The following is a 16,465-nucleotide window of genomic DNA, read 5'->3' as shown; positions in this document are numbered from 1 at the left end:
TTATTTATTTTTCCTTTTTATTGTGACATTAAAATTGTAACTATAGGTAATTAATTTTTTAAAAAATGACTCATTCCCTTGAATTTTCATTGCCGAATTATTTTTTGTTAGGTATTATAAGCAAATAGGTATTCACACGATATAATTAGGCCCATTGTTTGAGGGATGGAGTTTTTGGCAAATATTAATCTGCTTATTCTTTGACCTTTATTCTTATTTTTTCCTTTTTGTCTACCAGTACAAAATATTAGTTTTGATTATGTGTTTGTTAGTGTGATGTGCCTGATTGTCTTGTGCCTGGTGGCAGGAGAATTCCTCAGGGAAATTGAGAACAGATACATCTCTCTTCGGGTCTGAGGACTAGCAATTATAATCCAGTTAAATTAGTAACCAACCCTTGAAGAGGCCATTGGCCAAATTTTGCTTTAGCCACCTCATTAAAATTTCCCTAAGGATGTTTCCCATCTTACAAAATTATGAAAAGAATGGTGAATTTGCTAACTCCACGTTCTGGCACAGAATTGTGAGATCATTCACTCTATGGCCCTACAATGTGGGGAAACGAATACATCGTTCAAATATCTAGCTTGTGTAATACTAAAATTACACCCTTTTAAATTCAATAAAATTATTATTATGGTTGGGTTTTAGCATATAATTTTGCTATTTTCCATTTGTTCTCTGTTCCTCTTTCCTGTCCCCTTTTGGAGTAGTTAGTGCTTTATATAACTTGTAGAGTCTTGAAAGTTATTTCTCTTATCTGTTTTTAATAAGTAGTCTAATAATTACAATATGCAAGGTTCCCCTGAATTAATGTTAAGTCATATAAAAATAATTTTATTTCCCCTCTTGTGCTATTTTTAAACAAGTTTTCTTTACAGATGCCAGAACTCTACAGAATACAGTTATTATGCTTGAATTAAACAATCAATTTTTAAAAGAAGTTTAAGAAACAAAAGGAAAACATTTAAACACATATTTCAATGCTCTCCCTTCCCAGATGTAGTTTTAAGATTCCATCAAGTGACATTTCTCTTTGCCCTGCAGTTTTTCTTCCTTGCAGGACAGACTGCTTCATTTATCTGAAAATGTTTGTTTTTGCCTCCAAAATATAAACAGATATTTTCTTGACACGGAATTTTAGGTTAAGGATTATTTTCTTTAGTGTTTAAAAAAAAACATCATTCTATTGTCTTCTGGACCTTATTATACATCTGCTGAATGTTGGTCATTATTTGTACAATTACTCCACTGTGTAATGACTCATTTATTTTTTAAATTTTCTCTTTATATTCAGTTTTCAGTAGTTTAATTATATGTCTGGGGTTTTTCTTTTTATCCTGCCTGGAATTCATTGAACCCATTAAAGAAGTAAAGAATCTTTACCCCCTTGTCTCTCTAAAATAGGTAATTTTCGTATACTTCATATAGAGCCAGAGATATGAAAAATTGTGCTCTATATGTGTAATAAGAATTGTAACGCATTCCATTGTCATATATAAATAAAAAATAATTAAAAATAAATAAAATAGATAATTTTCTTTACAGAAGGTTGGGAAAAGAACTGTAATTCTAAACATTAGCTATAAATAGTATCCAGCTTTTGCTTCTGCTGCAGGTGTCTGTGAGAGGTGCAAACGGAGACCCACCCAGCTCCCAGCTCTTGGTCAGATGGTTTAACTGCTGAGTTGCTAAGTAGTGGCTGGAACTTTGGGAGCAGCGCACAGTTCAATTCCTGGAATAGAGTTTTCAGAATGCACAATGCTAACCAGCCAAGTACAGAACCACCTCCCTGAGCATGGGACCTGGAGGGAGGGGCTTGACCTCACACTCAGATCTCAGATGTGTGTACAGCTTGTTGCCTGTTTCTATCAGGAACCTCAGCACTGCATTTCTGGAGAAAAAGACCAAAGTACCTTTCTAAACCGGCATCTTTGGAGGATATATTTCGTGATCTGAAACAGTCTCCTGACTCTTGTCTTTCCCTACAGACCTTTGCAGAGCCTGAATGAGAAGACAGCTTTCAGGTGAGAACAAAGAAGAATTGATGATCTGAGACCCCTCATCTCCTTTTATCTCCTTATTGAGGCAGGATGAACAAAATACTCCTGTTGGATGTGGATAAGAATTTCTGGGCTCATTTGGGTTGAGGATTTTTCCAGGGGTAAAAGAAATTCTTTATTGGAACATACACTTTCAGATAACTGCTATTTAAAGGGTAGTATGTTAGATCAGAAATTCTTGACTGGATAAAGCCAGGTCTGAGTCTGTATTAATGAATAAATATGAAGAGATTTGGGAGCTTGCTATCAGTGGGTGGGAGCCAGAGACTATAATGGCACCTGAAAGGAGCATGCTGGCTCAGGTGACATTTATTTGCCACAAAGTGTATACATGCCATGCAAACATTATCTTATATAATCCTCTGTAGCATTCTAAGGCCGTTGGCTTTACCTAGGGTGGTTACTAACGTACAGGGAATTTAAGTGCCCTGTTTAGTCATAAAGAGACTAGGTGGATTCTCACATGGGGACTGGAATACAGAGGAGATGAGTTATTAATTTAAAACCATAAAAAATAAATGTAATGAAAAAACCCTTCACCTACAGTGTTATTTAATTTTTCCTTTTAAGCTCTTATCTTTGTATATGTTATGTCTAAACGTACACAAAATTGACATTTGTATCTTCATACAGTTTTCCCCAAAGTATTTTTGCTCATTGGCATTGTTTTCTTTGGATGAGTTCCAGGCACTGGAGTGACCGTGTCAAAGGTTCCAAGTGCCTCCTATAGGACTTTGCTCATTGCTGCTCTGGCAACCCACCAGAGGACAGCTCCACTGGGTTCCCTGTGTAGGGTCTCAGAGGAGAAGCCTTTTTGTCTTTCTTTTATTTTTGTTTCTAATATCAAAAAAGACATGCTTTATTTAGGGAATAATGCTAGTATTAATTAAAATAACTGATACATATTGAGTCACCCTCAAGCCAGTCACTTTACTCTACACTAACACATCATCCCATTTACTATGTGCCATTTTACATGGATTTAATCTCATTCCATCCTTTCTGATTTGATTCAAATCTGCAGCAAGTAGTTATACAGAAGAAATGTTACTCTGTAGAGTGTATTTGGATGCACTGTGGGTTGACTGTGGCTTCTGCTGAAGACAGATGGAGATGTTCACCCCCTGATTCCATCATTATACACCATACTTGTATATCAGCTGTGTACACTGTACCACATTGATTCATGAAATTCAAATAATAATTAATAAAAGGTGTATTAATAATTGTAATTATTTAACATCTATTGTGTTCCAGATGTAGTTCCAAGCTCCTTGTGTATATTGAATTATTTAATTGTCTCACCTGCTCTGTGAAATAAATTCTATAGTCATGACCATTTATTTATAGATGAATAAATCAAGAAGCCAGTGAAGAGTAAAGCAACTTTCAGTATCATACGTTTCTAAATGGCAGAGTCAGGCTTATCACTGGTGGATGGTAAATCTCAAAGGATGCTCATGTGTGCTTAGAGAATAGATCTGTTAATCTCAGTGCATTCTTAATTGTTGGAATTGAGGTGGTATAAAAATGAAAACAAATGTTCATAAATACTTTTAAAAGCTTAGAAGGTCATAGTAATTCTGAAAGTGGCATCTATACTTTCTACCAGCCCTATTCTTTCTTGGAGTTAGTGAATAGGCATCATCGGAACAGCAGGAATGTAGCTCACGACATTAACTAGAACTGCCTGCTGTGTCCAGGTCTTCCAGCTCTTCTCATTCTTTGATGTTTCTCAATCTTTTTTTTAGCTTAAAGTTCCTGCCAAGATGTTTCCTTTGCAAAGTCCACAGATGCTGCAGATGCTAGAGAAGTCCTTAAGGAAGAGCCTCCCTGAGTCCTTAAAGGTGAGGGTGGAACATTGTCTGGGTTGGGGGTGGGGAATGTAAGACCATCTACAGCCTAAGAATGAGGTGGGGATAAAGGGGGCATTCACTGAGCACCTGTGATGTGCCAGGCACTTGCTCTGTGGCCAATGATTTAGTTCCCATCACCCTGAAGCAAGGCAGGTCTATTAAATCCATGGAGCTGAAGAGGAAATGAGACTCAAGCATATGTCTTGATGGAGACCACACCAATAGTGAGTGGCGATGCTATGACATGAATCTTGTATGATCTTTGCTATGTGATGACTCAAAGTCATTCCTGTGTACTCTTGCAAGAATTGTGTTATATAACACTGGAAGTTTTCCAGAGTTGCAAAGTTGACTGAAATGAACACATTAATGTTTAATTTGTTTTCCTAAAAAATCACGTGTCTGGTAAGACATCAACCCCATGATTCTTCTTTAATGTTAATAAGAAATCAATTCCTGTTTTGTCAAATCCCTGATGATTATATGCAGTGAGCAAGAAAAACCAATCAGTGATCTTGCACATAGAAGTTTTTTCCGAAGTAACAAGTATTGCCAAGGGACCGGAATATCACCAGGGTTAAAGAGTGCCTTTATATTATGATAAGGATGTTAATTCACCACAAAGACAGGAAAATGAGTGAAATCTATATACCTACTAACAGAAACTCTAGATGCATGAGATAATCACTGATAGACATGTAGAAAAAATAGATAAACCTACCACTCTTCTCTCAGTAAATACAAAACAGGTGAAAAACCATAAGTATATTGAAGACATGAGTAATACTGAGCTAATTGACACTGAAAGAATATTTTCTTCAACAACAGCAGGATACATATTCTGGCAAGTGCTCATGGAATATTTACCAAGATAGATCACATTTTTTAAATAATTAAAATCACATGAAGTATCTCCTGATATAATAATGGAATAATTACAATAATAAAATTTAAAAAGTGAATATTTCCTCAATTCTTCAATTTTCTTCAAATGACTCAAACACACCTCTAACAAAACCATGCTTCAAAGTCACAAAGAAAATTAGAGTGTAATAACTTAATGAAAATGAAAATGCAAGATATAACAATTTGTGAGATGCAACTAAAGCATGGACAAGTGGGAAATATGCAGCATTACCTACTTAAATAAAAAATTAATCCTCTCATCTCAATGGTTTAAGTCTCCACCTTAGAAATTTGAGACAACTAGGTGGAAATTAACCCCTTAGAAATCAGAATGAAGGAAATTGAAAAAATTCAGAAATTAACGATTGTGAATGGAGGGGAAAAAAATTAGTACATCCAAAATCTTGTGCTTAGGAAAGTTCCGTATAGTTGATAATATTAAGATCAAACTGACCAAGAAATAGAGAAGACATAGTTATCAATGTCAGAAGGGAAATAGGGGACATTAAATAGGGGACCACAAATCGAATAGTTATAATCATGATAAAGACATACTATTATGAACATTGTACTCAGATATTTTGCAATTTATTCTGTAAAAAGCATAAATCACCAACCTAAATTGCTTCATATCTATAAATGAGAACATTATAACAAGAAATCTCCTCATCAAGGTGGCTTCACTGGCAAACTCTTCCACACATACAAGGAAGAAATAATGCCAATTCTACACAAATCCCTTCAGGATAAAGCAGAGTAGGGAGAACACCTCCAGGTTCATTTTATGAGTCAAATTACCCTGATAACAAAAGTGGAAATAAGTATTATAAGAAAATCACAGACTACATCCATCATTAACACAGATGCAGAAATTCTCAACAAGATACTACTAAGTCAAATGCAGCAGTGTTAAAAAGTAACGTTGTAACCCAAAGGAATTTATCTTAAAAAATTCAAGACTGGTTCAACGTTCAAAGATCAATCAATGAAGTCAGGTGTGTTCACGCATGCTTGTTATACAAGTGGCTCAGGAGGCCGAGGTGGGCAGAGGGCAAGTTGGAAACCCCCTTCCCAATTTAATAAGCTTATCTCAAAAAAGGACTGGGGATGTAATTCAGTGGTAAAGCACCTCTAGCTTTCATCCACAGTACCATAAAAAAAAAATCCATCCATCAATCAATGTAGGCTACTATATCAACATATCAATAGACTAAAGAAGAAAAAAACATAGGATCTTTTTTTAAAGATACAAAAAAGGTGTTTGATAATATGTAATATTTCTGATAAACACAGAATTCTCAGTGAACTAAGAATAAAAGGTAATTCCTTCAGCCTGATAAAAAGCATATGGGCAAAAGTCACCACTGATATCCTACTAAGTACTCAAGACTGAGTATTTCCCTTAAGGTGTTAGCAAGGCACAAATGTCCACCCTCATTCTTCTATTCAGTGTGACACTATTGTCCTTGCCAATAAAATAGTCTATTCACAGACGTCATGATTGGCTAATGCAGAAAATATCAAGAAATATGCAAAACAATCTTCTAGCTATAAGTCAGTTCAGCAGTTTAACAGAATTCAAGGTCAACAAAACAACAGATATTAGTTATATATTCTAGCAATGAACAATTGGAATTAAAAATAATTACAATTTATAATAGCATATACACTAATATATATATCACATATATATGTGTGTGTGATATATCACACACACACACACACACACACACACACACACACACACACACCAAACCCCTAAGAACTAAGAGAACTGAGTATAGACCCTTGTTAGCTTACATTTTATTTTGTTAATGACTCAAATATCTGGAATCTTCTGGGTAAAATAAGGATGATGTGTTTAGTTAGTTACATACTGATCTTCCTGATGGGAAACCTGGTAGGAACAATATAATGTTCTTTTTTACCTTTTCCTGGTGCTCTGATACCCTGTATAGGCATCACTTATGGACTATGCCACAGGAGCTTCGGGTAACCCCAAGTCACTGATCTGAGGGAGGTACTATAGAGCAGCTGACAAGAGGGCAAGGTCCAGAGTCAGACTCCTTTGATCCAGCAAATTCACTATTTGCTGGGCAACATTGCAAAAGTTAAACCACTCTGAGTCTCTGCGTTCTTGCATGTAAAATAATTAAAACCAGAAAGTCAATATTTTTGGTAGATATTCCCACTATACATCCACTAAAATCTCTGGTAAAAGGAAGACTAATATTGTGGCCTATTTCCTAAATGGTGGACACCGAATAAGTTTATCTAACTTGCCAACTCTAAGTTATTCAATTTGGGGGTTGCTATAGGGAAAGAAAGGAGAAGTAATTGCCCTTATATCTGTAATTTGTAGTGTATATGAACATCAGTCATTCCAAATTCCAATGTTAAAAAAAAAGATGACCTCTTTATTTCCCCCCAAACTATATCTAAATTTATATTGAGCTTCTACTGTTGACAGGGAATTTCATAATCTGGTATGAACTGAGAACATATAAACATTTTAAGGGAAGGTTAGGGAATCTCAGGATTAGGTTTGGTCCTTGGATATTGAAAGGTTCATCATTCCATGGTCTTTGATCTTGGTGACTTTCCATCTCACCTTCTGAGGTACCATGTCCCAGCTGTACTTAAGTCCTGAGGACCTCTCTGCTGTAACTGCCCCCACAGCCATGAACTTCTTCCAGTTTGGGGATGTCTTTCTCCATTTCTTTTATTGAGGGCACTGATGCTTGAATAGATGATTCTAGAAAAGGTTAAACCGATTGTCCAATGTGTGATGTTCCTGGACATTATTAGTCACCAAAGCTCATGATTTGAGCACCATGTTCTCACAGGATTAAATAGATAGAAGCCCATTTAACCTCTCTTAAATCTTGAAGTGGCAAGTGAACTTTGACATAGAAATTTCCTCATCTGAAATGTGTAACAATAGGCATATTTTCAAAGATTTAAGCAAAAAATCTTCCTCGAAGAACTAACCTAAATTGTCAGAGAAAACTGAAATGACCAGCAATAAGAGGTAGGAAAATTGAATTACGGTCTTTCCGTGTAATAAACATGTACTCATGAAACATGATCATGGAGATTTCTGCATATTGACATGGAAATACATACACTATACATAGTGTATGTGGGGAACATATGTTAAATTAATATATTTTAAGTGATTTCATCACATAAAGTTATAAACATATTTAAATGTATGGATGAAAATAGAAAGAATGTAAGAATAAATTCTGTAATATATGAGTGATTGTTAATTTATTTTATCTGTATATTTGGCTATATGTAAATATATACACACATTGAAGTACAATATTCTCAGCATTTCATACAAAAACATATTTGGTTCTCATTGGAAATAAAACACAACCTGAAGACTGAAGTCCATGCTCTATTAGTTACAAACACTGATTCCTAGGAATAAGACTTGTTGTGGTTAAACAAGGCACTTGGCTGTTCCTTTATAATGTGCTGACTCTCACGTTGTTGAAATGTTTTAGGTCTATGGAACTGTCTTCCACATAAACCAGGGGAACCCATTCAAGCTAAAGGCCTTGGTGGACAAATGGCCAGATTTTAACACAGTAGTTGTGCGCCCTCAGGAGCAGGTAAGTTCTCTGGGGTGGAATGAAAATGACTCTGTGTTTGTATTTGCTGTGTGTGTGACATGAACCTGGAAGGAAGTATGGTGGACCCCGGGAAACAGTGTTGTCCTCAAGGAGGTCACAGCCTGGAGAAAACAGAAAAGCAGAAGAATTGCAACGTGGTGTGAAAATGTGCAAGAGCACGCAAGAGCACTTATGTTGTAGGGAGTTGTTTTTGTGTTAAAATTATACTTTAGATAACAGAAGTAGCACTAAGTGAAATTTGATTAAAACCAGTGATTTCACAGGTAGTAAGGAGAGGGTCAAAAAGACGTCCAGGAAGTCTGGGGATTTGACTCATAGCACTTGCTTAGTATGTGCAAGGCCCTGGGTTTAATCCTCAGTCCTGGGAGGTGGGGAGGCTTCCAGGTAGCTATTTCACCAAAACCAGATTTTGATGTTTAATAGGTTTTAAGAAGCTGACAAGAGCTGGTGGGGAGCACATTCTAATCTGATGAAAATATGTGAGGTTAAATATGAAGAATCATATGGGAATATAAGTTTACAATATCTATACATGGGTATTAAATCATCAATACCAGATCTTTCAAAATCACCCCAATGATGAACATACTTCAAATGCAAATATATTTTAAGCACATTAAGAAGGATTAGGTTTTACCACACTAAGATTTCATCTTACACCAGTGAGGCATAGAACCACCATCTATCCAGCTATACCACTCCTTGGTATTTATCCTGAAGAATTAAAGTCATGTTACTGCAGTAATACATGCAGACCCATGTTTATAGCAGCACATTTAATAGCCAACTATGAAACCAACCTAGATGTCCATCAATTAATGAACGAATAAAGAAAATATGCTATATACACATAATGGAGCTTTATTCATCTACAAAGAGAAATGAAATTATGGCATTTGCAGGAAAATGGATGGAACTAGAGATCATTGTGATAAGTGAAACAAGTCAAACACAGAAGGTTAAGGGTCCTGTGTTTCTCTCATATGTGGAAGATAGAGAGGAAAAAGGAAAACAAAGGTGGGGGTGGATCTTCTAAAAACTAAAGGGAGATCAGTAGAGGAAAGGGACCCAGGAGTGGAAAACAGGGAGGGAGGGGGAAGGACTGGGGAGTGATACTGACCAACTTATATTGCTATATTTTGTGCATGTATGAATATGTAACAACAAATCCCATCCATATGTACAATTATGATGCACCAACAAAAATATGTAAAAAATAAAAAAAAAGAAAGATTGGGATTTAAGTACCTTTAAAAAGACCCTACATTCAAAAATGTAAAGGTTAATCACATAGTATTATTTTTATATAAATTATAACATATATAATGTAAATTGTAGTTTTTAAGCACACATGAGTAGACAATAACTACTAAAAAAGAGCACATAGGGAAATATAAAACTCACTATTAAAGATAAATACAGATTGAAAACATCAATATTCTGATACTAAAATACTGAATCTTACTGATCTCTAATATGAAGGTTAAAAAGTCAAAACAATAAAATGTAACTAAAACTGCAACAAATTGTTCAGGAGAATACATAGATGAAGCTGCCATCATTTTGATACCTAAGCTGGAAAAATACATCCCAAGAAAATGACAGGCCATTTTCTCTGCTGAACACTGATGCAAAAATTCTCAGTGAAATATTAACAAATTTCGAAATTCAACAATATATCCAAGAGATCATACACTGTGACAAAGTCAGATTGATCCCTGGTGTATGCAAGGCCACTTTAATACATACAAATAATATGATATACCATAATAACAAGATGAAAAGTTGAATACCATGTGACTATTGCAATTGATGAGGAAAAAAAATTGACAAATTCCAGCATCTTTTTTTTTTTTTTTTTGACAAAAACTCTCAACAACTCAGGCATACAAGAAAAGCACCACAATATAAAAATTTAACCCAACAATCCTTCTTCTGGGCATGTATTCCAAGAAAAATAATCACTACCTTGTAAATATGTCTGCACTTTAATATTTATTGCAGAAACATTCGAAATAGGCAAGACATGGAAGAACCAGGAATCTGTAGACAGCTATATGCCACACACACACACACACACACACACACACACACACACACACATTTCTATTATATGAAATTTTCTGTTATGTATATAGTCTCATTGTTAAAACAGTAATATTTGTAACAAAATGTTAGATCTCTTAAAAAGAGATCCTTGCATTTTCCATAATGTGGGTGGCTCTGCGGGACATTATGCTAAGAGAAACATACCAATCACACAAATAATAAAAATGAATAATCTCACTTATATGTGAATCTTTTAAAAAATTCAGACCCAGAGAAGACAACAGTGGTTAACCAGGTCCTAAGTGGTGGTGGTGGGGGGGTGGGTGGGAGGAGACAGGCCAAAAGATTCAATGTAGCTGGCATGTAGAATGTCAGCTAGATGACCTCATGTGCAACTAGAAGAATGAAGGCAATAAAATTTACTGTACTTTTCGCTAACTTAGTAAATTTGAGCTGCTATTTCCACAGAAACAAAGAAAAATGGTAATTCTGAGAGATGATGGATCTGCTAACTTGTTTCAGTATAATAAGCATTTTGCTAATTACATCATACCATCAAATCATGTTGTAAACCTTAGAAACACAGAATTTTTATAAAAACACCACCAAATGACACAGAAAACAAACAAAAAACCCCAAGAAATTTAAATTATTAATATCTAACAATTGAATAATATTTGATTTTTAAATGTTATGTTAGAAACAATGAATGTCAATAGTTTTATTATCAAACAGCGAATCGCTTCTGTTTAAAGTTTTCTACCTGCTCTGCATACGCCAAGGATTTGTTTTCTGCTCCTTCCTTCACCTTCAGGTAATCCCAATTCTCATTTGCTAACTTTGCTTTTTGCTAACTTTATCTTTTTGGATAAATGTTGTGTTTTCATCTTGTTAGGAAGGCAAACTGTTTATAACAATGGTGCTTTGTGATTTATATTTTGAGAACAATGCGTGTGTCAATATAAATACTATCGAATTCAAAATGTTTATTCTGAGGCTGTTTAAAATAGAGTAAGATTTACTCTTGTAACTGAAACTTGCCTTTGACAATAATCACTTTTTGTCTTTCTCCTTGAAGAATGTAAAATTATAGAAAAATGTTTCTTGAACTAGGGCAGCTTTGGTTGGTTGAAATTGTAATGGAACATTTTTGGCTTAGCAGAAATTTTTAAACATGAATTTGAATAGAATCCTTGACTTGGTATCGTGATGTATATGATTGAGAAAAGTAGTGATAATATGTGCAAAAAAATGTCTGTATTAAATTTATAATATAACAATATAGGGGAATCTTAGACACAAATATTGAGTTCTCTTGGTATAAGCAATCTGGTTTATTCCCTGTTGCCCAACCAAACAGGACATGACAGATGACCTTGATCACTACACCAACACCTACCAAATCTATTCTAAGGAGCTCAAGAGCTGTCAAGAATCGCTTGTCTCATCAGATGTCATTAACTGGAAACAACATTTACAAATCCAAAGTAAGGGGGCTGGGGTGTGTGCTGGCTGCTAGACCCCCGTGTCTACCTCTGGGCCACTTTCCACCCTGAGAACATTCCCATATAGCCCGCCCTTCCTTCCCCCATGCCTAGTGTCCACTGCTTGTATTGACTGTCACCGCCTCTGCAGGGGAGTAGAATTCACATTTTATGCACTATGTGGTTGTTACTAGTAACTCTGAGTAAGGTAATTTCTTGTAAGTTGAAGATTCAAGATACATTTTGCAACATATTCAGCAGCCCTCAGGAGTTGGCTGTGAGAGCAGAGGTTGCCCACTGGTCTTCCATTCCTGGAATAAAAATGAAGCTCCTAGTGCCATAGAGAAGCTCCCAGGTCACCAAGGACACTGGCTGTGGTTATGAACACGCCCTCTAGAGTCAGACTCCAAAGGGTGCATCCTTGCTCTGCCTCCTGCTTTGTGATCTTTAAAGTGATATAATGTAACTATTGCTCAGTTTCCTCATAAGTGAAAATGAGGAACATAAAACACAGGGTCAGTGAAAGGGCTAAATGAACTAGAAGACATTCCTAGGTATATAGCAAATGCACAGTCAAAATAGTCTACTATGAATTTTGTACCCCTTTTCCTTTGATTTCAGAGTAACAGCCAGTATTTCTGGTGCTATTTTTATATAAGAGAAAACCTGCTCCAGGGAGTGACTTGGCCATGTCATACTGTTGGTGGCATTACCAGAAGCAAGAGTGACTCACTCTAAATCCTCTAGCCCCTTCTTGTACCTTGCACACAGTTACTTCTCTCCTTCCTTCCTCCCTCCTAGGTTCACAGTCCAGCTTGGATGAGGTGATACAAAGTCTTGCTGCTGCTAACTCGGTCCAGGTCAAGAGAACACAGTGCATTCTCTACATGATGCCTCAGACAGCAAGGAAACTGGTGCCTTTCCTGGTGGATACAAAGAACTTATGTCCTGAATCTGGGGGACCCAAGGCCATGTGAGTGTGATTAAAGATGCTGTCTCTGCACTGCTCACATGTCGCTAGAGTATCTTCCCAACCTCCCTTCCTGCGTTGGCTCTCACCTCCCAAAGTCCCTCTCCTGGATGATCACCTGCTTAAAAGCCACCATTTCTCACCTCACCTTGAACAAAATGCAGAGTCTTTATAGATCCCCACAAGACCTGCACCCTCACCTCCTAGAGGTTACCTTGACCCTGCTGCTCACTCAGTAGTCCTGGCCTTCCTTCTGCCACTTGACCTCATGCTCTTGCTCCTGCCTCTGCATCACTGAACTTGCTCTTTGCCTGCCTCAAGCATCCTTCCTTCAGATCTCCATGTTTTTTTTATTTTTGCTTCTCAAACTCTCAAATTTTATTTCCTTTGACCGTTTCTTATGAGCATCTCATATAAAACTCTTGCCCCATGGTAATTCTTTAGGATAAAACCCAATGTTCATTTTCATTATTGGACTTGCTATTACCTGAAAGCAGCTTACTGGTGTATCTAGATCCCTGTTTGATGCCTCCTCATGGTATTTAGAACAGGGATCTTCTCTATATTGTTCACTGATGGATTCTCAATAGCCAGAATATCATATGGCACATACTGGATTCTTATTAAATATTTATTTAATGAATCCACTTTCAAGCAGAAAGTGTTTCCAGATAACGAGAAACTAAACACATTACATATGTTCTTCCATCCATTGCAAAGGTAACTGATGATGAGAATTTAATTTGCAGATCACCCATCCCATGGCACTGTATGTGTTTATATGCCTGGAAGAGCCTTATTCACATTGTAAAGTGTAGAAACTAGCACTGCGTTGGGTCCTTCTGTCTACCTTGCAACGTAGTTAGAGTAGGAGATGTTATTCCTACTTTCTGAGAGAGCGGACTCTGATGTTTAAGTGGCTTGCTCACCACATGTTTGGGTGTAACTGAAGCTTGGATCTTCTAGATCTTCTAGCCTCACCAGGCTGTTTCCAGGATGTCTCCTGAAGCCTCTTTAAACCATTGTAGGAGTCTTCAGTCTTCAGTATTCCCCAACAGGATCTATCTGGACCTCATATTTTTGCCCCTCTCTGGACTTCAATTTTTCCATGCATTCAACATGGTGGCCAAGGACCCTGATGGCTAAGATTTCATGGCTCTGTCTTTACTTTTGCTAGCAGGTGCTTTGGGGCTCTCATTTATTTTCTTTTATCCACTTTTCTGATCTGTAAAATAGGGATGATATCATCCACTCCATCTTATGTGGAGAGTCACAGCAATGCTGAGAGGAATAATAGTAAATTTTTGTGGAATTTTTATTGTGTGTGGCACTATCCTAGGTACTTGCCAGGCAATAGCTCTTATAATGTTTATTTTTGCATTTTTGACAGCATGTTATTAATATCTTCATTTTATGTTAGAAGAAATGAAGGCAGAGAGACATTGTTCCCTGCATGAGATTGCACAGCTAGTCAGATTACTAACCCAGTCTGGCTCCTGAGACTGTGCCTTCACCTCTGTTCCTATATGCCTCTCAATATAATTATTGGGAAACAAATTTAATGCCTCACAGTGTGAAATATTATGGACTGTTTTATTCCCCCTTTTCTCAACAGTAACCAAGAGATGTTTAAACTCTCATCACTGGATGTGACCCACGCTGCCGTGGTGAATAAATTCTGGCATTTTGGTGGCAATGAAAGAAGCCAGAGATACATTGAGCGCTGTATCCGGACCTTTCCCAGCACCTGTCTTTTGGGACCTGAAGGGACGCCTGTGTCGTGGGGCCTGATGGACCAGACGGGGGAGATGCGAATGGGAGGCACTGTGCCTGAGTACCGGGGCCAAGGCCTCATCTCCTATGTCACTCACGTCCACGTCCAGGTTCAGGAGAAGCTTGGCTTCCCTGTGTATAACCATACAGACAGAGCCAACAAAATCATCCAGAAAATGAGTCACAGTCTGCATCATGTCCCCATGCCCTGTGACTGGAACCAGTGGCACTGTGTGCCTCTCTGAACGCAAGTTAGCATCGGATGGGCTGTGATGTGGCTGGAGGCGTGGACGAGCAGACAGGGAGAGAACAAATCATAACCAGCGCTACAGGAATGGCATCGTTGGGCTCTGGGGAAGCAGTGTGAATGGTTAACAACACCACCGTGGTCCCTGCACTCAAATTACCCTACAGATCCAGCAGACCTGGCATGGCCAGACCTCTGTGTAGTGGTCCCTGGCCTCGTTCAATTTCCTACCCTTCTGGATTCCAGTGACACTTTTTCTGTTTACCTGTGTGATTCCCTAGTGCTTCTCCTGGAACTCTGGTCTCACACATTGATTATTACCAATGGCAGATACCACTAGTTATGTCAAGATGTGGCTTTACCTTGTAGATAGTATTTTTCCGTCTCTTTTCCTAGGACCCCTCTATTTAGTGGTCAATTATGACCTGTCTTTGACATACATAGTTTTTAGTGACCTTTTCACTGATGCTGTCAGGTCTTTTTAATAACCATGTTGCTATATTCCCTGTGCAAATATATGGCGGTAAGTGGCTACTATACCTGAGAGACTTATTATTTAAAATAAATTTAATTATTTGTATTTAACCTACACAACTTGATTTTGTGGAATATATGTATACATATATATGTATATGTATTATAGCAAGGAAAGAACAGATCCATCGTGTTACAAAGTTGACCACTCTTTTGTTCTATGGCAAAACAGTTAAAATCTACTCATTGAGCATGATTCCAAATCTAGTACAATTTTATTACTCATGTTTAAAAAACATGCTGTCCTCAGGTTTTACATTATATCTCTAGACTGTTCATACTACATATGTACTAGTTTCTATCCTTTGATTTATATCTCCTATTTCCCACCTCAGTTTTGTTCTCTATCTTTGCATATTTATCATCTTAAAGATTCCACATGAGTGAGATCATACAATATTTTTTTCTGTGTCTTATTTTACTCAGCATCACGTCTTCTAGGTTCAACTACATGTGGCAGGATCTTGTTCTTTTTTAGGGTTTGATAATATTCAGTTGCATATATGTACATATATGTGTATACAAATCTGTAGATATATCTCTACAGGGAGTGACATCTATCTATCATTTATCATCTCTCTATCTGTATCACTTACTCCATTTTTTCATCAGTGGTCACTTAAGTTGTTTATATCTTGACCATTGCTTCAATGAATATGGGAATGCAGATGTCTTCATGAGGTGGTGATTTCATTTCTTTTGGTCATATGCTTTGTTACAGAGTGCACAAGTGTTACGGACCACCACACTTATTGAGTCAAATTGAAAGGGGTAAAAGGTCCTTTAATGAGCAAGCCAGGCAAGCGACTGGGAGCAGGCTAGTGACTCAAAGAACTCCCAGCACTTGAATTTTGGAAGTACAAAGTTTATTAAGGCAAAACTCAGAAAAAAAAAACACAAGGATGTACTTCAGAAAGACCTTGTTGAGACATATTTTGA

General features: G+C 37.0%; 1 protein-coding gene across 1 annotated transcript; it reads left to right on the top strand.

The window, feature by feature from the left end:
• Window positions 1-3,832: 3,832 nt before the first annotated feature.
• On the top strand, window positions 3,833-14,990 carry LOC308641187 (glycine N-phenylacetyltransferase-like; the record flags this gene model as incomplete). The annotated part of the gene is made up of 5 exons (XM_081279499.1): window positions 3,833-3,910; window positions 8,341-8,448; window positions 11,879-12,005; window positions 12,804-12,975; window positions 14,588-14,990. The coding sequence occupies 5 exons, from the start codon at window positions 3,833-3,835 to the stop codon at window positions 14,988-14,990; spliced, it is 888 nt and encodes a 295-aa protein (XP_081135625.1).
• Window positions 14,991-16,465: the final 1,475 nt, after the last annotated feature.

The sequence above is a fragment of the Spermophilus citellus genome (genome assembly GCF_964194105.1).
Source record: "Spermophilus citellus genome assembly, chromosome: 2".
NCBI classification, from domain to species: domain Eukaryota; kingdom Metazoa; phylum Chordata; class Mammalia; order Rodentia; family Sciuridae; genus Spermophilus; species Spermophilus citellus.
Note: the sequence above shows the minus strand (reverse complement) of the source record. Positions and strands in the feature narration are given on the sequence as shown.